The sequence below is a fragment of the Ooceraea biroi genome, chromosome 2 (assembly GCF_003672135.1).
Source record: "Ooceraea biroi isolate clonal line C1 chromosome 2, Obir_v5.4, whole genome shotgun sequence".
NCBI classification, from domain to species: Eukaryota; Metazoa; Arthropoda; class Insecta; order Hymenoptera; family Formicidae; genus Ooceraea; species Ooceraea biroi.
The window spans coordinates 5851915-5873727 of record NC_039507.1 but is presented as its reverse complement, the minus strand read 5'-3'; the positions used below and the strand labels follow the sequence as shown (position 1 = coordinate 5873727).

Here is a 21813-nt window from a genome sequence, read left to right as displayed (position 1 = left end):
GGCTCGATGATGTAAGCATAGCTGAAATGATAAAAAGGATATAAATTACAATAAATATTTTGCATGAATTAAAATAGCAAGAAGCCTTCAAAATTTTCGCAATTCGAGACAATAATTGATGTCGAAACTAATCTCTGCGAAGGAAATCTCTAGAATTGGATTTGATAATTTTTAGATACCGTTAAAACCGCGAACGTATTGTACTGATTCGAACTACTGGTAGTAATACGCTGCAATTGAGCGATCTTACATGATAAGATAGTATAAGACTCTGTGGCGATTGCATCGCCGCAGACCCAGAAATTAGAAAGATGCGACCCAACGTATCGTGATACACATATACACACATATACATACGCGTACATACGGGTACAGAGACAACAACTGAAGAAGGTAGACAACACGCGAGACGGAAAGCGAGAAAACAATAATAGAGGAAGCCGTTACAGACAACCGTCGTAATTTATTAAAACCAAGTAAAAGTCGAATTTTGCTATACGGATTGCGCCGATGCACATGCACGCCATATTTAAAACCGCGAGTCAAAGTTTAGAGAGTTAAGCGTAGCCCGCGGAATGGATAGGAGAGCGAAAGGTTTTCTCTCGGGAAGATTTTGAAGTCTTCGAGAGATTTCCAGGAGGACACAGAAGTCGAGACTGGCGAGCAAACAAGTGGAAATTCATTCGACCGGTATATCTCAGCGAGAGCGGGCGCGTTCAACGTGTATTCGGAATCGAGATACCCAAAACTCTTTATAGTCTTATCCTTCTGGTGACTTGATCATCTTCAATTCTCCGTCCCTCCGTAAATGCGATGAAAGGGACGATGCGAGACAGTAGTCTTGCGATGAAGTAGAAAATTGAAGACCGAATGCCCAAGGAGCTATATGAAAGTCTACAGCTGCCCTGGTGATGGTAGAATAGAAGATACAAAGGGAGATAGTGTTCTCTGATGGAAGCCACGTAGATAGCAATCTTATAATCCTTCCGGACTCGGTGCGCGGTAGCTGTAGCGGGAACAGGGCGGTCGCGTTATATTCATCGTGGCCGTTACTATTGCGAGAGCAATATCCACTTGTGTAAATAGGATTGCAACGATTGCCAGATATCGCGCGACGCATCAGAACATCGACGAGCTCTATGTTTCGTTCGCGGTGATACAATTTCGTTGCATCCGATACACAGGACCGTTCACGCGGGAATTCGCGATAAGTAACGTTACAGAAATTTTATTTTTAAAAAATTCTTGCGAGACTATTTTCAGAAATAGTTTCGTGACAACTGGATTTATTAGAACGGTGTATAACGAATATTAGAAAATAAAAATTGCAACATTACACATTTTGTTTCATAAAATTTATAATTTATATTATAATTTGTTTCATAAAATATGTTAGATATACGTTAGATATTTATGTTAGATGTTTTTATGGTGATATCTTACATTAAATCTAATTTATAAATAAATTTTGCAGAATTACCTATTTAATTATGAATTAAATACAGCATTCCTACAGTTATATAAATAACTTTCCGTTTGGTTGACATCGATTTGAATTTATCGTTAAGGGACGTAGTTGAAAGAGATCTTCTATCGTTGTGCAACTCCAAAGTTGTACGTTTACGATAACATGACAGCACGGGTCTATAATCGTATAAAGAGAAATTTCATTGGGTGACGGAAAGAGCACGTCGAGCGAAATTTTCACGAAAGTTGCTTATCGCCGAGCTTCTTTATAGACTGCGATCGTGATCGAAACCACGCGAGGGAAAAGCGAAACCTTACATATACCGCAAACTTCGGCAGCATTTTCGTGAATTCGCGACCGTTATACGCGAGCACACGAAATGAAATTCTTGCAGAAGTAAACCCGCGGCACTCTTGTTTCGCGAAAATACGCGCCAGTATGCCGCGCACAAAGGAATTACACACCGTCATTATCACGCTCTTGCATCGCACGGAGTGGTTCCAAGTGAACAGGATGTTGCGTGCAGATTTTCGGCGTTTATTTTGCGTCGCTGTTCTCCGAGACATTTTCCAACCGAACATAATTTCATTGAATTTTTACATTAAAAAGTGTACGTATGTTTTCATTACGGAAATATGCGCCACGTTAGAATATACGGATGTGTCTAATGTGCATAAATGATGAATGTGGTTTGCCGATTTTAGCAGAATTTCTGGAATTGCGGCTGTATAAGTTTTAAAACAAGATTCAAGCGTATATCTGCTTTAATATAAAATATTCCTAGATCTGCGATTCTGATTGGCCATTTATTGGCCCTTTTCGCAAGCTCTTGAATGCTCCATGGAACGCTCTCGGCCGCACTTCTTACGTTCGCATTTAAATCCTTAGTCGGCCCGAGATCATCCTACCTCGTTCCAGACCATAAATCCCGAGGAAGCGAGCGCTCCGGCTCGTCGGCATGTCGATTCACCCTCGACACGACCGTCGAAGCTGTGTTCGCCCTTGCGTTTCCCGCCCATACATCTACGCGCGTATATCCGCGCGCCCAACTTAAACTTACCGTAACGCGGCTGTTTGCTTTCCCTCGCAGATGCGAAGAGCGACGACGTCGAGCGTGGCGTCAATCATCTCGACGAGGAGGATCGGCACTTCGACGAGAGGATCGCGAACCGCACCGTCGAAAGTGCCAGCTGGTCCCGCGGCAACGACACGGCAGCCCTCGAGGAGGCCATCCCCGCCTTCGCAGTCGAGTACATGACTTCAACAAAGGATTCGATCTCGCTTGTAACTGTAATGGAAGCTCATCTGGAGAACACGTCGAAGAGATACACGGACGACCAGAGGATGCTTGTTCCGAAGAGGATTGAAGCCTCGGAACAGGCAGAGGAGGTACTGACGACGTTGGAGCACGAAGATGTTCGGAGGATAAATGAATCGACGGTAGAAAAGTCCAAGGAGGACTGGTTGATGTCAATGGTATCGGTGGAAGAGGCAGGCGTCACGGAAGGGAAAAATGTGGAGGACATCAGGGCGATCTCGTTCCTTGTACCACCGCTAGAGAAAGGGGAGGACTATCAGGACAGTCGACAGCAGGAAAAGACGAACGTCGAGCAAATGGACGAAACGAGTAAGTTCGGCGAAGCGAGGAAGAATCAGTCGAGGCCGGCGAACAACCTGCTGCTGACCGGCAAGTCGACGAAGGCCTTTTACGAAATAAAACCGTCGATCAGGACGCTGGAAACGGACCGCGGTCGGGAGCACCAATTTCAGGCGACCACCCACAGGACGCTGCTGGGCAGGAAGTTCGTTTTGCCCAGTGTCGACAGCGCCTTCGGGAAATTTGGTCCGTACTTCGAGGACGGCGGTCAGGAGATAAACGTCACCGCGCGGATCGGCAGCACCGTTTTGTTGGACTGCAAAATCGGCATGCTGGGCGATAAAAAGGTGAGTCGCATCATCCATCGTTAGTCTCGTTAACCATCCCTTCGGCGGATTACGCGAGGTGACACGGCAGGGGCGAGCAAGTAATGGCGAGATGGAAACTCGAATCTTGTTATAACTTTACGATCGGCGACATTGCGCGACAAACGGACGGATTGTAATGAGAGGGGAGATTGGATTGTCGAGTCAGATACTTTCATCCTTCTGACGACAGATCTGTCGCGTGGTAATCCGGAGCGTTATGCAATGCGAACGAATAGTAATGTTGATGAGAAATCGTAACTGTCATTTTAACATCTGACATTGCGTCAATCAGATTCTTCTTGGAGCGTTTCACATATAAAGTGGAGAAAATCGAAGATATTATTAAATATAAAGTCTTAAATAAAAAATTAAAAAATCTAAATATAAAAAATCTTATTAAATATAAAAAGTCGTCAATTGCGCTTAAATTAAGACGTAACGTAAATATATAGTTTGAAAATATAAATATTTTATTTCGTACTTCTCTATGAATTAAAACTAGCAAAATACATTTTTTTAGATGCATACATCTTTTGTAAGATTCCCTTGCAAAGACTCTTTGCAAGGTTTTAGAATATTATAATTATAATGTTTGCACTGAGTAAAAAGAAACACGGAAATTACGAGGCAATACCGATCGCAGATCGTGCGAATACACTACTAGTTCAATTAGGAAGGTCGCGCATTTCTCTCTGTCAAATCAGCCGAGTTAAGGGAGGAGTGCGACCAGCGTGAAACCAGAAAGATGCAGATGCGAACGAGAAAGAGGCGCGGATTATAATTGCAAACATCGTTTGTTAGTGTCTGCTGCACTGTGTACTCTCCCGTCCGTCTTGTCGCTGCAAAAGTTTTCGCATTTCAATCAGTTCCGGCGCGCGGTATCTCCTGTCCCTTTTGGCCGTGATTTCTGCGTCCATTTGCTCTTCTTCGTCGGACGGCACGAAGTTCCGTCGCTCGAGACACAGGCGCTCGAGATTCCCGTGGGATTCATATTCCACGGAATACGTAATGCGAAACCGATTGCGGTGAGACGAGCGTGCCAAGGAACGAAAACGAGTGCTTCTGATTCGACATGTGTGTGCACATCGATGTCGCCTATGCACGTGTAGACGAGCGCATATATACATGTGCATCGCACGCTCCGAGAATAACAAATAAGTCGAAGCGAACTTAATTATGAAATATCGCCCGTGTCGTTTGCCAAGTTGCTCCGCAAAGTGGCTGCTTAAGACGTCGAAGAGAACGGCTGTTCGTGAAAACATTTGTGCGTGTTAAATATTTATCCGCGATCACGACTTTTTAGGTGGAACAGTCTCCATATAAACGTTGACATATTATCTATTTGAATGTATGCGCGCGATATTCACCACGAGAATACCTCTTCTGAAACAACGGAAGATAGAATTACAAGTGAATCAATGAAAGTACTACAGGCACCAAATTTTTGTGTCCAATATCTTGAAATGTGATATTTTAGCGAGACTTCGTAACCACGGGGAATCGGATTCGAGTCCACTTTATCACAGGAATTTTATTCCAAGCTGCACATTCCATGTACCGAGGAAAGCGCGCAGACCATTTTTTTAATTTAAAGCCGTCAAAAACTCGCTTATTTCACCAAAAAGTGAAGAGTTTAGTTTACGGAAAAATTACTAGACTCTGTCTTTCAGAAGAGACGTTAAGCCGTTGATCCATACAGACAGTAAAACGCTGTGTTAATCCCTTCCCCATTAGGTGGTATTTCTTATCAATGTCTAAAAATCAATTACTAAAAATCTATAGAGATTTCAATCTGGATATGTTTAAAAAGTTTTAGTGATTGGACATATGAGTTGTGCCAGACTTGCTATTTTCATTTAAAAACAAAAACATGAATTTTAGCGAGAAAAGCGAAATCAATAATTGTAGAATTCATTATTTATACTACAAAATTAAAATGTTGACTTACGCTTTAATATTATCTGAAGTGAGTTTAATTATATTAAAAATATGATAAAGTTAAATTTATTTCATACTTCATACAAATAATTCATACTTCATAATGATGATAAATGTATTAAGTTCTCTTTTAATATTTACAACCAAGTTTAATCGTTTTAAAAGATTTTTTACACGTTCCCTGCTTCCAGTATCAGGTTATCCTCCCTCAAGCAAAAGTTGAACCCTCATTAATTCCATCATATTAAGAACTACCGAAGCGGTTTTCCTCGAACTCGGCGACTTTCATCGAGATAACTTTTTCGGCGAACGAATTTAATTTGGTGATGCGACACGCAGCACAAGGGGGCCGCCAGACTTGCTCAGAAATAATTTTCCTCACTTTCGTTAGCGACAAGTTCCTGTAACGTAATTCGACCCGTCCGCAAAATCTTCCGGGCAGTTAATGTTTCATCGTAGATATTAACTTTTCACGAAATGGACTTTTATCCGCTATGACAAACGGTAATTCATTTCTTGATCAGCGTGTTAATGCGCCGATTGGCACGTAAGACGTAAGGCTTCAAAAGGCAACTTTATGTAAGAAAAGAGAATAGCAGAAAGTCTCTATGGACAACATAAAAATAAAAAAAATGTAATTTTACACAAATTTTAAGGGCTGTAAGTTTATAAAATGTTTTTATTGTTAGTTCAAAACAGCTAAATCCTTGTTAAATTCTGAATTCTATTACAAAGAAATTAATTTAAATTTTATTAATTTAAAATGTAATCTTACACATAAATAATCTTAACGGCTGTTAAATCTATACATTTCATTCAGTTCAAAACAGCTAAATCATTAAATTCTGGATTCTCTTATAAAGACATTACTTATATTAGTTTACATTTTATATGAATGAAAACTTGATATGATACTTCTGCGTGATACACAAGTCGCATCGCCAGAGTCATAAAAGAGTTTTAAGCTGACAGTTTACCGAGTATATATAGAGCTCCGCGAACATTGTTCGCATTTATTGCGAACATGTACGAAACCCAATAGAAATTGCTCGCTGTCTTGGAAATTTAACAACGGATAGAATTATTAATTTTTAATGCGATCCCTCGAGATATCAGTCTCGTCTAACAGCTCGGGCAATCACAGTAATTGCTTAAAAGAAGTTGGATATGTACGTTTGCATGATTCACATAAAATATTGAGTTATAACATGTATTCGTCACACATTGTTTTAGTCTGTTTAACAATTAGGGTTTATTTATTTTTAACAATTTAGATTGTAACATATATTCGTTATTAAAAATACTAAACAAACGAGACAAATATACATATGTTACAACGCAATACAAGAATTGCTCCGTTTATTTAGTTTCGAAAAAATAATGACAATCAAGATTTTATATTAACGTATCACGATTTGATGAAAAAATTACTGAAGATGATAATAGCGTCACTTTTAATTCGCAGGTGACGTGGTTGCAGCACAACAAAGAATCCTTTCGTCTGTTGACAGTGGGCAGAACGCTGTACAGCAATGACCAGAGAATCAGTCTTAATTTTCGGTAAGTCAATAAGATAAATCATCCATCTTTATCCATCCATGTCGACCTTATGAAGAACAGAGGCGGGGCTAATCATCTCGTCGTGTATTCTTATCAGCTTCAAAGTAGAGGTACGCAAATTACAGCGCGCGATTGCAACGCTGAGTGAAATTCAGTGGCGAAATTGCCGGCGAAATTATCATAATTCGTTATCATTCGCGGTAGTCCGGGCAGCGAACCGGGTAATCTTGTCGTCGGCGTCGAATTATCATCACGGTCGATTTTTACCGTCGTCGGAATCAGCATGACATCGTCGCTCGCAACGACGGGAAATACGCGTTTCTACCTTTCTTCGCGGAATCAAATCAGCATTTTATGCACCATGAAAATCAGTAACGCTATTCCGTACCGTGACGCTATCCCTCGCCCAATGAAGCATATCGTATTATCAGGAATTCTTACTGCGAAATAGAATGTCAATTTTCTTTCGCTCACATCTCCGTTACTTGATCGCGAATTGCAAGCGTATCCGCGCCAGTGACGTTAGAGAATGCATTTCTTATGATACTTTTACTTTCCAACCAAATCATAAGTTTGACTATCATCCTCTATCGTCTGATTCCGCAGCTACCCCAGCAATTGGAGACTGCAAATCCTGTACGCGAACCCGCGTGACTCGGGGTTGTACCAGTGCCAAGTTGCTACGCATCCGCCAATGGTTAAGAAAGTAAACGTCATCGTTACGGGTAAGTGAATCTCAGTAGTTCGCTATTAGTTACTAGAGTATCATTTTCAAAATACTTTAGCAGTTCATATATAAAGCAATCAATATTTAAGTAGAGATTAATTTGCAGATTAAACTGAGTAATGAAGAAAGCAAAAATTTGTAAGAAACGCTTGGAATGAGTAACGTTATTCTATGGAATGTAGAACGAATATTTTATTTATAATTATGCTTACGCCTTTAATAACGAAACAGTCAACTGGAACGAATACATATAGATATTACATCTACCTGCGCGAAGTCTTCCACTTCAACATTAACCGCTACCTGTTGGAATACCGACTTGAAATTTTCATCGCTTCATCTCACGGCGCATAGCAAGCTCATGCTTGTGCAAACTTAATTAATCCGAGAGGAATTCGCGCTCAGGTCGCGCACGTGTAAAGCATCTCGCGCAAGTAAACCAAAGAGCTTTTGCCCGAAAACGGAATAAATTGGACGATCGTTCTTTCCTTTCCGCATCCCTTTTCGCGGTCCACTCGCAGGGGAATCCTATTCACGAGCGAAATCGCACTGATGCCAAAGCGAAACGAAGAAGGTTCATGTCCGGTCGCACCATGTGTTAAACCAAGAAAAGAACGGATGGACGAAGAGTCCAGAGGGGAGTTGCAACGGAGGACAGAGGGGTGGGCAGCAAAACGTGTGAGCGTACGTAGCCAGTATTGCACCGCTTGTTGTTACCTCCAATCCCCTTACGTCGCCGATTCGGTGCAATGGAAGCCCGCATTTCTCGGGGTAAAGCGCCTCGGTGCTGCTGGTAATCTGATCCGATCCGTAGGAGGGATCGGGCAAGCAGGGGTGAACAAAAGCCGTTCCCCGAGGACGAAGTAGGGCAGAACAAACCCGGATAAAGCGACATCGTTACACACATTCTCCACTCCGCTCGCAAACCAGAACCTTCCGTCTTACGTCCATTCCTCGCGATCGTAGTTTGCGAGCCTGTGATGTTTCTTCGACTATCGATCTCGTACTTACCGCTGATGAACGATCACGAAAGCCGATCCGACTAATGGTACTGTTTCGATGACGTAATTGTACGATAGATTGCGAAACTCTCCGAAGTGACAATTTCGGAGGAAGAGAGAGAGAGAGAGAATCATAGCATTTTTCATAAAAAAAATGTTGTCTTTATGAATTAAGATGAATGGGGTGTCAATTGTTTAGTTCGGTGGGGAATTGTTCGCATATCATCGTTTTACGATAGATCTTTATTTCTATACATGGACTTCAATGTTGCTAACCAACAAGTAATAATGCTGTTCTTGTCTATAAACTGGATACATGAAACAAATTGATTTTGAAATTGATTTTTTTTCTTGCGGAGAATTCGCTCGAAATGTCCGCGTTTAAGGAACATAGTAAAACATTCTATATATTATCTTACATGATAATATATAGAGCTCTTCCATCTTACAAAATATATCTGCGAACTCTCTCGCATTTCACTTGACGTGTGTTTTCATTTATTTTAAAAGCTCTCTAAAAGCTAAAAGAGATTCCATATATTATTTCTTTTTTTATTGTGTAGGTCACGTAAATTGAACATCATAGCACCGCCGACGATGCACGACAAAAAGCTAATAAAATAAATTGAACAAACGAGGGGAAAAAACGCGAGAAGCTTGCGCAATCTACGCCACGCTGCGACCGCAATGGGCGGAATATAAACTTTCGGGGATTCGGATGCTGCTCCGTGCAACACCATTTCATTATGCGTCGCGGCGCGATCGCGACACAAGTCCGTGTGCTTCCACTTCCGCTTTGTGTGCAGGAATAAAATTACTCTTCTGCGCGACTCCCTTCGCGCGGTCCTATCCGCCCTTTTGCTAAAATATCCCGAAACTCGTCAACGTTCCCCTCGATTCTTCCGCGTGTCATCCTGCGTAATGAGTCTGACGAAGAATAGTCGGAGCTGCGCCGACATGACAGGACACGGAAGCTTTAATCTATTATGTCCCAAAATTAAATATGGGGTTGTCAAGGAAAAATCGATTGTTGAGGGACTCTTTGAAAGCGCGGAGTATTTTCAGTGTACCGTACAAGTACTCATGCACGATAAATCGGAACTGCCGAGATGGATAAACTTGAAAATACAATATTAAACTTATTTGTAATTTGAATAATATTTCAGGAAAATATTCCTCTCGAATGTTTGATACTTCTGGTCAGCGGCGTTACATATAGACTGTACGTTCGGGAACGGAACGAACAAGAGGTACGCGTTTCCGTGAAGAACGGAGCTTTAATCCATTATATCTCAAAATTAAATAAAGGACTACCAAGAACCAGAGAATAATTGAAGAATTTCATGGGAGAGCGAAATATTCCCAACAAGCACGTCCATTATGAATATAATGGATTAAGTTCGAATTACATTGTTAGAAATATAATATTAAATATATTTATAATTCTACAAATGCTAAAAATGAGAAAATATTCATAGTTTTAAAGAATTTAAAGTATAATTGAAATGTTATTTTAATTGCAACGTATATTAGGTTTTTTCGTCTTTATTTTAAATCGAAATTACTCTGATGTAAGAGCATATAAATCCTGCATATTTGTTTTTCAGAATTACTTGTAATTAATATGTGGAGGGCTCACTGGCAGTCTACTCAGCCCCTCGATAAAAAAAATTTTTTTGGCTAAACTAAATGAGCGCAAAAGTTTTTTCTTACGAATTTGCAGAGCGCATAAGTAGCGCATTATTATAATTATTCGCATTATATAATTTATTCGTTAAGTTTTGGTCAAATGGTGAGGTCAGCTAGGCAGACGTGAGAAATTGTGTAAGTGTGGTAGATCCATTTGTCCACATTGGATGATTAAAAAATACCATAAACTTTCTAAATATATTAAATTGAAAATATAATTATAATAATGAGACACTTGGAATGTATAGTAGTTTTATATTATAGCAGTTTTTAATATGTGAATTGTTACCTAGTATGATTTACTGTAATTTACTGTAATTTATTAAGAGCGCTTCCTATTTCTGCCTAGACTACATGTTTACTGTTAAACAAACACCTCGTTTGTTTAAGATAATAACGAAACGGAGATTTGACTTGGGATGCTTGTTAGTCGACTTAGAAGGTGAACTTGGAAGAGTAGTGCAGTGTGAATAAGCTTTTACGCGAGTTAGTTTTAGCAGGAGAATGTGATCTGTTTTTACAGCTGGCTAAATAAACTACGACTGCGAATACGAGGTTTTGCGACGCGCAAAATACCTCTTATTAAGGACTTATTAAGTAAATACAAAGACGGATACAGTAGACTATTACATTCTTCTCGAGCTTATTTATCGCGTAAATACAAATATCATGAGGGTTGAAAAATCAGCAAGTGGCAGCTGTCGTAAATAAACGTAGTGATATTTACTTTATTATCGATAAATTTATAAATGGATAATAAAAATGTATGAATTATGTAAATTCCGCATAATGTTGCTATTAAATTAGAATTTGGAAACACTTTTGATCTTTGCATTTCGCATTATTAAATTTAATTAAATTGGGTTATTTTATAAAACTTTCATTTTCGCGTAGCCAGTGTTATCCCATATTTTAGTTATAAGTACTGGTTTAAATATTGTTACTGATAACCTAAGTTTATTAGGTTCACGCTTTTTAAACTTTCAAAATTACAACAAAATAACTTAATTTGAATCACAAGAGTATTTTTATCTTAGAGATATTAATCATTGTTTGAATATTCTTTTGTTTTAATCTTCTAGCATCATATTTATGTATTTTTTAATAAACAGAAAATCAGTTTCTATAAAAGTTTTAAGTTCGATAAGATGTCGGTTTTTGTGAAAGTAAATCTATACAATTTTTTGTAACAAGGTAATGAAGGTATTTTTAGCAGAATACTTCGTCTTTTCAATTTTTATTATTGAGGTTCTATTATCCTTTAAATAATCTCTTAACATAATCTTCTATCGTCGGTAGATTGGCGGAGGGAATCGGAATAAGGTATCACGGGGGAAAGAGGAATTCCACTTTGCGATCGTTTGAATGGGGACGAAATTTAATCGAGATATAGCGAACACAGTCGGAGGAGTACTCACGGAACGATTGCTCCTCGCCAGGCTGCATTTTAATACGAGTCGTGTTTGAACGGTTAATTTCAAAGAGAACGAAGATGTCGCGAACGAGAGCCGATCACGAGAGGCAATCATCGGAATGTGGCGCAAAAATGGCAACTTCCGCCTCGTTGGCCGCCGTTGATTTCAGCTATGAGAATATTTGTTTGTTCTCTTTTTGCATAATACAGACATTACATCGAATTTGACTAAACTTGACTTGAACGTTTGTACTTGTACCAAACTTTCTACTTTTCGTTAAATACGACGTTAAATACGACTAAGCTGTTATAATTCCCGTTTCGTCGTATTATTTTTATTTATTGACGCTTTTGTATGAACATTTTACGTGTGACATGATTATGGAATTTATCATTATCGAAAATTACAAGATTTTCACAAACTGAATAAATTTATTAATACATATCAATATTAAAACTTATTCTTTATTTAGATAATTTTGAATCAATTTGAATTGAGACGAATTTCACGAAATATTTTTTACATTGACGATTCATTGATGTCATCTGAAAATTTATATACCCATAATCAGACGCTTACCAAATCTTATGTTTTATGAAACTGTTTGGCATAGTTGATATGCCAAAATGTTTCTAAAATGAACGATCAATCACGAAGAGGTAGATACATCATGTTGAGTGTCCATCGATCATCGACATGATTAATATTAAGATTGAACTGGCATTCATCTGCCTTCATTTGTTATATCGTGAAAGCCATGGTGATATTTTTCGACACGTGTCTTCGTGTCAAGCGATTTATTAAACCGTTTATTAAAAGTGATCGGTTGTTGCGAGAAAATCTTTTACGAGTACATGCTATCCTTTTTTTTAGTATCATTCGATATTTTATGATAGATAACATGATTTGCACAACGAATATCGGTTATTCATAGTTGCTATAAAAACGTTTTCCACAGAAATAAAAATTTTTATATTGTTTAGTTTATTTCCGTAGAGTTTTCTCTGATTGTGTATTGCTGATTTTTTAATTAAATAAATACGATGTCGACACAGATATAAATTTTGTAATGTTCGATATGAAACAATACAAACAATTTGACTAATGGTGTTGTAAGATTTATTTATTTTATAATAACTCTGGGAATACGCATTATAAATATATTAATATAATATATTTTATATTAATAATACAGATAAATATTTATGTTTTATTTATATACAATCAAGTTTGATTTTATTAAAGGTTTAATTCATATATTTTCTGCATATATTTCATGCAAGAATAAAATTATTGTCCTTTTCAGAATTTAGTTCCAACAAATAGATAATCTGGATAATTATTATTTAATTGAATGCTGGTAAAAAGAAAAAATAATTTTAGAAAACAGAATACAATTCACGATATTTTATGTAACATGCATGATATAGTAACTTTATGAATTTAATTATAATTATAACATAGAAAAGTGTGTTTTGATATTTCATTTAGTGGATGCATTCGATTGTGCGAGAATTATTTGCTCGCAAGCATTGAAAAAAATTGCTAATGAAATATTTGACAAAACCCGAAAGATATTAAACGACGTTTGAGAGACACGGTATTTCATAATTTCCACCTCGCCAGACACACGGACACAACAAACGTGGAAAAAGAGTTGCGCTCGTACATGCACCAGGTGTGCGATCAACCCGGCAAAATCAATTCTGTTTAATGGATCAGTGGATTTAATCACGAAGGCCCGGATGAAGACTGACTGTGCCGGAATTACTAATGTAACCCATATGGCATTCATAGGACGGTTTAACATGTGGCCGCAATGTTTTAATGTCCCAATCTTTCATTCGTGCCATTCATTTCTTTTTTTCGATACACCGCAGCTGCATTTGGAAAATGGAAATTTTTATTTTATTTGATTGAAATAAACAACAGCTGCGTAACAGACATTTTTTGTTGTTTTCATACATCAAGGCAATTAGCTTGTCGAAAACTGCGAATTTAGTATCAGTTTTAATTCCGTAACAATCATTTAAAATTTCATTCAATTATTGATTACTCTTATATCAGGAAGGGTTCATGAAATGTTCGTCTCTTTGGTCCATATTCTCAGCTCACTTTTATGTTAATGGGGGCATTTAGTATATAGTTCACGTTACATATATTATAGAATATCAGAAATACATACGCGCATTTATTGATAAAAGTGAATGTTATGTCAGCAACGTGGGTACGAATGATTCACTCACTACGGTTTCGTCTTTTTGTTAACTGTATTTATTTTGCGTGACAATGGGCCACTCACAAACGCGTACACCTTTATAAGGCTTGTGACTTTATGCCTATGCGCGTACTCGACGACGCCTAGGGGGATGTTCGACCCTGAGTCGGTACGTAACGTGTCTCGATTACTGCGCTAATGTCGTATCTCGATTGCTCGACCACGTCAACGCGTTCTGCAGGACTATCGCATCAAGACTGGCGGACTACCGAGCTCGCGTTAGCGATCCGAGCCCCGCCACCATGCCCGAAACCGATTCCTTATTGGCTCGTTTGGATCCAAAGAGTCCGCGAACTGACGATAGCAACGGTGAGCCTTAGAAACCGCGGACCGACGAAAACGGCGGCGAGCCTTAAGCTGGGTATACACTTAGCGAACGAACGCCGAACGAACAGCGAACGCGAACGTTCGTTGTTATCATTTAGCAGATATATACGCTAAAGCGAATGCGAATGGAACGTTCGATTCGCGTTCGGCTCGATTCGTTCATGAGGCGGTACATCAAAGACAATTCGTGCGCGATGTGGACGCTCACATACTGTTCGCTACTGTTCGCTGCTGTTTTGTCATAACCTTTTCTGTACCGTAATCGTATCGTAGGAGTTGAAGACGCGTTAACTCCAGTCCGAAGCATCTTAAAAAAAGTAACCGTATCGTAATCGTAAGTGCCGATTTACTGATTTTATTGACTTTGATAAAGAAGAGTATAATACTACAATGGAATGGACCGAAGAGGAAACTTTAAAATTAATAACAAGTTATAAAGAGTATGAGTTATTGTGGAATCCGAAACACACATCTTATCACAATAAATTAAAGAAAAATACTGCTTGGGAAGAAATAGCAAAGGAATTTAAGTGTCAAGTAAGGTGGATTTGATAATAATACATAATATATAAATGTAAATTTTAAGAAAAAGTCTTGAAAAAATATTACTAACAAGTTAATTATTCTTATCTTAATCTGTTTTATTTATACATATATAATCTATAATCAAACTTCTTTTTATTCTAATACATCGTACGTATTGTTTGATAGGTATCGGAAATAAAGAAAAAGATAGATTCTTTACTATCTTCTTTCAGAAGAGAGAGAATGAAATGTGTAACAAAATCAGGAAGTGGTAGAGACGAAATTTATAAATCTACGTGGTTTGCTTTCAATCACATGTCATTTCTTTTGGATAAATTCCAACCACGAGTAACTTATAATACAACTATTGTTCATGTAAGTATGTATATGAAATATCAAATATTAAGGATTGAGTATAGCAACTAATTAAAAATTAACTTAAAAAGTAAAAGTTCATAATACAGTTAAAAGGTTAATAATTTTTAACTTAATCTAGTTAATGTTGCATGAGTTAGTTATTTTTTAACTGCAACTTTTGTTCTTTTAGTAAAATAAATTTAAGTATAGTAAGTAAAGTAAATTTAGTAAAGTAAATGTATTATATATAATTTTTATTTTTCGTTATACATATATATATATATATATATATATATATAAACCTGATACATTATAATAAAAAATAATAAATATTGAAAAATAGAATTTAAAAGATAGAATTTTTAGAATAGAAGTACTCATTAATTGTATTTATCTTGCCATGGAATACTTCCTATATCTGTTTTAAAATAATTTGCAAATTCTTCTCTAATTGTATGACAATTTTGTGGAGGTCTTCTAGCTACTCTAGATAATGGAAGAAATGATGATAGTTCACTATTGTTTCTTCATGTTCCTTCCACTATATGCCCTTGTATAGTAGTATCAAATGCTCCAGGTGGCGCATAAATGTTTCGAGAAGATTGACTTTAGCGAAGGAAATTATGTAAATAAATGCAACACAGTACAACAGTTGCTTTTTCTGGCTCTATGAGCATAGGCTTGCGAAGAACTCTGAATATACTTGACATTATGCCAAACGTATTTTCAATAATACGTCGTGCTCTGCATAATCTGTAATTAAAGATTCTCTCTTTGCTTCCTTGTTTTTGTATACCGGGGAAAGGTTTCATAATATTATTTGTTAAAGGAAATGCATCATCAGCTACAAAAATATAAGGAACTTTCATAGTTCTTCCAGGAAGTGATTCTTCAACAGGAATTCCCATTTTATTTTGTTGTAAGTTTTTATAAAAGGAAGTATTTCTAAAAACACCTCCATCTGAAATCCTTCCCTGACAGCCAACATCAGCGTAAATAAAACAATAATCAGCATCTGCAACTCCCATTAAAACGATACTAAAAGTAGATTTGTAGTTGTAATAATCACTTCCGCTATTTATTGGAGCTTGCAAAACACAATGTTTTCCATCGATTGCTCCTAGGCAATGTGGAAAATTCCAATTTTCTTCGAATCGTTGTGTAATACCTAACCATTGTTCTGCTGTAGTAGGCATCTGAAAAAAATATAATAATTTAAAATTATTTATTGCAGGAAAATGAATCAGTTAATCAATTAATGTCATCATCAGTTAATGAGTTAACAGAAAATCAGAGTAGTGATAATAACGATGTACAAGCTGAAGAATCATCAAGCTCTACGGATGTAGAGAAAGATTTAAATACACAGACAGATAAAAATTTGGGAAATACAACTACATTCTTGAACATACCACGATCAAAGAAAAGATCTATTTCTATTGAAGAAACACGGATGTCTGAAGCATATAATATTTTAAAAAGTACTGTACAGACTAACAAGCAAAAGGATAATAGTGATATTTTTGGTGATTATGTTGCACGAAAACATCGTAAATATAATTCTAGAACACAAAGTTACGTTGAACATCAAATAAATAATATTCTGTTTCAAGCTGATATGCAAACATATGAAAATGTTCAACATTTTGCAAAAATATCAACACAGTCTACTTCTTCAAATAGTTCCCATGATGATTTGTTATCAATTTCTTCACTTTCGTCATCAGCATCACCACAAATATTACAATCAGCAACAGTCTTGCCTATTCACACTTTAGACGGTAATACGTATATCGTTAACAATACAAATAATATTTAAGATATTTGAAAAAATATATTTTAATAATTAATATAATTAATTATGTTATTATTACTAAGTTATTGAACACACATACACCTGTCTAAATTTATCAGGAACATGTTTCGACAGAAATTTCATCAACTTAGATCATCCTCAGATCATGTGGGTCCGTACATAATATGTATTCAATAACTTACAATTAGTAATAAGAACATAATATAAAACATATAAAACAAAGTATATAACGTTGCTCAATACTGTCTACTACTGTGATATAACATTTAAGCGGTAATGTTATAAAGAGACGTTAAGTTTATTTATTCTATAAGACTGTTTTCTGTTTTCTATTTTCTACTGTGATAAAGTAGAAATCTAAGTGTTGACGATGGAAAATTTTATATTAAATACATTTCATTTGAGAAAATTTAAGATTATCAGCAAATAAACAAATAAGACGTTACACCAATTAATAAACAAAAACAATGTAATATTAATTTTTATTTTTAAGTAAAAAAAGATATCTGAATCAAATTTGTATGACAATACGATTTAAAAAATATTAATTAATTCTTAATTTTTTTACAATTTTATTATTTTAATGTTTTTCTTAAACTGGTGCTTATTCAGCAGTATGATGTAATAAGTACTTCGAAAAAAATAATTTTGCATATTAAATTGCTACAAATATATTAATAATTTAAGAATATCTATTATACAGTTATATGTTATTAAAGTGTGTATGTGTATATATATGTTTTGTTTACTTACCCGAATTATTTCCTGCAATGCTTCTATTATAGCAACACACACTTCAAGCACAATTCTTGAAATTAATTGTTTTGACACTTTAAAAAGATACATAAAACTTGTGTAAGAATCCCCTGTTGCTAGAAAACGAAGAGTAATAGCAAATCTCTCTTGGATCGGAATTGATTGACGAAACACTGTATCCTGTTTAGAAATTTTATGTCCAATTCTATTTAATAATAGTTCAAAATCTTCTGCAGACATTCTACAGAAATTTTGAAATTGTCCTATATAGTTTGCTTTTAAATCGCCTAGTAAATTGCTTCCTCTATATTGTACACGATTTTCGTATAACTGTGTCATACACCATCTTCTAGTCCTTTTTTTTTTAATTTTTCCAAAATTATATGCCATTATAACATAACAAGCACTTGCTATAATAATTCTATCGTCAGACATTGGTCTTGTCCAATAATAAACAACTCTGATGACAATTTGGCTATACTTTTAGTTATTTTGTTTATTTAAAATATAGAAAAAGAAATATACGTGTAAAGATGTGTGTATGTAGGTACGTACGTATGTATGATGTATACACACATATACACAATTATATTATTTACAAGATGAATTATGTTATTTGAATAACCTATATTTTTCAGTAATGTTATTACTGTAATAATATTAAATATAGTTTAAAAATACATGTATATGTTTAATAAATATTTAAACTCTGTGTGTGTGTGTGTGTGTGTGTGTGTGTGTGTGTGTGTGTGTGTGTGTGTGTGTGTGTGTGTGTGGTGTGTGTGTGTGTGTGTGTGTGTGTGTATTAAACTAGCATCCTCTGTCACGGCTTCGCCCGCGATATTTGTGTGTAGAATTTGAAATGTACAACTTTAAACTGTGTGTGTTATTCAAATAACACAATTTATCTTTTCTAACAATATATAATGTAAAATTAGAATGTAGTGTAATAATTAACCTTTATGCACGTTTACTACGTAAAACTTTTGTCCCAAACATACATCGAACACCGAATATGGCCGAATGCTGGTGTTCGCTACAATTGAGAAACAGAACGAACGACTTCAGAACATGAACGCGAATGTCCGAACGTTCGCGTTCGCTGTTCGTTCGGCGTTCGTTCGCTTAGTGTATACCCAGCTTTAGAAGCCGCGACGCCGCGGATGGCTTTGATCGATGCCGCTTCCGATAGCTTCGCGCTATACACGCATATATGTACCTTCAACGTGGCCGAGCTGATCGGATCTCTTATTGCTAGAATTTTTAATTGATTGTAATAAATCAATTCGCATCGTTCGCATACGTCGTGCACGACGGTTGATCGCTCGTGTCATTACAGTGAGCTGAGAATATGGACCTTTATGTTTTAATATAAGGACTCATATTTATAAAATAATTAAATTTTTCTATCTAAAGCAATATAAATATAAAATATATTTAAAGGCCAGCAGATTATGATGTCTATTAGATGCCTTTTCGATATTTTTTGGACTTTCTCTCTCTCTCTCTCTCTCTCTCTCTCTCTCTCTCTCTCTCTCTCTCAAGCACTTTGCTCAATGTCTCTTCGAAATCTGCTCTACTGCTGTCATGAGGGATTTTAATAAACGGCGCGTAAACTCGTGGGCACAAAAAAGTGACGAAGTTCGAATAGAGATGGTAGAGATCGAAGTCGCGCGGAGAAAAATCGCGGAATCCAATTTAAATATTACTACCCTTCCGGGGCAACCTCTCTCTCTCTCTCTCTCTCTCTCTCTCTCTCTCTCTCTGCGACTTCGGCGTTTTTCCCGGGGGGCGCAAGCGACCGATTGCCCACCTCCGCGCGTTCGTCACTCTTTCCTCTCTAACTATTCGTCCCAAAGGAGCTTAAAAAATGATCCGCCAAAAGAAATTACGGACGCGCACGTAGTTCTTTTGCCGATCTCTCTTCCCTCCTCTTCTTTCTCTCTTTCTCTCAATCTTTCTTCTCCCTCGATTTCGTTCGGGCTGGATTAAATTCTCCATCGAATTCCGCGGCGTCTGTTCTCATCGGGACGCGGGAGATTCGCCCGACAGCTCGCGCGCTCCCAACCTGTCGATATCTCGTAGTAGAGCTTCTAACGTCAAGCAAGTTAGAAAACGTCGGCGACCTCGGCCGGATGTTACGTAATTACTTCAGCTTAAAAAGGGAGCCGCACGGTTGGCCGCGAACGATAGTTTCCGCGACTTAACAGCGAGTGGAAATGACAGCCTTCGTCCCGGCCGGGCCGGATCTTGGACGCACTATATGCGAGCATTTAATCGGCAGCTCGAAAATTGGATCTGAGTATTGGATGCAGGGCACGAATCGAAACGCAATTACTTGATTATTACGGATATCGTGGTACTCGGAAGGAACGTTGAATGTCCTCGTACTCATGCGATCTGTGATTGCCGAGTTAAATGGGAAGTGACATTTTTACGATAATGTAAGATCTGGAAAGATAGTCGAGACTGACAGGTCGTATAGAGGATCGGAATGAAAACAAGTTGATCACAACAGTAGGAGTATTGGCTGTAGTACAGCCTAAGACCTAGGCGTGTGAATCAGGGATCCCGGAGAGTTCGAGTTCAAATCTAAGGCAGTCTCCTAGTTATTTTTCGCTTCTTACAATAATTTGTTTTCAATGCAGGTCCGGTTTGCTCATATAAGATTATGCATTAAGAGATCAAAAAGCTATTTATTATACTTTCGTTAAACACGTTCATTATAAATATTGATCATTTAGGTTTTACTGATACTTACATCGCTGCATCTCTCAGACGAACCGTGACTAAAATGTCGACAAATTCATCATTAGTCGCATCTGCAATAATTATATATCCGCAATACATCGCGATCAATCAGCCGTAGTTTTGGTAAGTGCGCGTAGCATGATGAATTGCCCGTCCCGCCCATTTAAGTGATCCATTTATGTATCTTATTATGCGAGGACACCTATCATGTCTTTCAGTAATGTTCGCGCTGAGTATACCCATTATTCGTCAAATGTCGTTTTACGACGATATATTTTCTCAAGATAGGTTCGTCATTATCAGTTCGTAAATCTTGACGTCTTTTGATTGAGAACCCGGTATATTTCATGAGTTTTCATGAATTTTTCATGGTGTAAATTTCATGAATTATGTATGCGTGTATATTTGATTCGTGATTTAATGGTATTCAGTTTTTGCTACAAATTATGAAAATCTTTCGATAGTTATAAAATGTTTATAGAAAGAGGAAAACGAGAGATGATTTTGTTACAATAAGCTATTTTTAATCCTAAAACTACGGAAATTTTTAACCTTTTATTTATAATACATATTTAATAAACCGAATTTTTATAACTTTTACAGAGAAAAATTATTTAAGAATGAGACTGTTTATGTTGTTGTTATTTAAATAGCAGATTCAATAAACATTTGAGAGTAACTCTAGGATTACATGCGTGATGAGAAAATCATGTTCACAATCAGTATATAAAGTTAATTTGACTCCAAAGTGCATCAGACGATTAAAGCACATTCCATTAAGTCTCTTATCTTTCGAAATCTCGCTTTTACTGACACAAAAGCACTCTTGTATTGACCTGAGTCTCCTGCTTGACAGCTTTATTTCACCCTAAGTGGTTTTGCCGTGTTGCCATTCCAGAATATCACAGATATTAATCAAGGAATTGTGTTTCAGCAAGCGCGTTGAAAGCCTCTGGCTGTAACTAGTATTTACTTAACAAACATGATTGCATTAAATTATATCCTTCTCCAATTTACAGGTTTTAGAACATTTTATTTATTTTTAATATTTTTTATTAATAATATTTTTTGTTCCATCTATTATACATATTTTTTATTTATTTATCTACATTTGCATCATCACTTGTTTTAATTAAAAATTTTTATGTGAATAATACAACATGTTTACATATTGAAAATAGGCAAAATTTTCAGATTTTTTGAATTAATAAAGATACATAAGATTTGTTTTTACTTAAAA

General features: G+C 36.6%; 1 protein-coding gene across 3 annotated transcripts in view; it reads left to right on the top strand.

Annotated features, from left to right (window-relative positions):
• LOC105275393 overlaps nt 1–21813 on the top strand; it is a 232522-nt gene that overhangs the window by 180243 nt on the left and 30466 nt on the right. For all 3 annotated transcript variants that reach the window (XM_026967788.1, XM_026967789.1, XM_026967790.1), the window contains 3 exons: nt 2559–3412; nt 6837–6931; nt 7538–7656. In XM_026967788.1, coding sequence (XP_026823589.1) covers nt 2559–3412; nt 6837–6931; nt 7538–7656 — 1068 coding nt within the window. The remainder of the gene's footprint in view (nt 1–2558; nt 3413–6836; nt 6932–7537; nt 7657–21813) is intronic.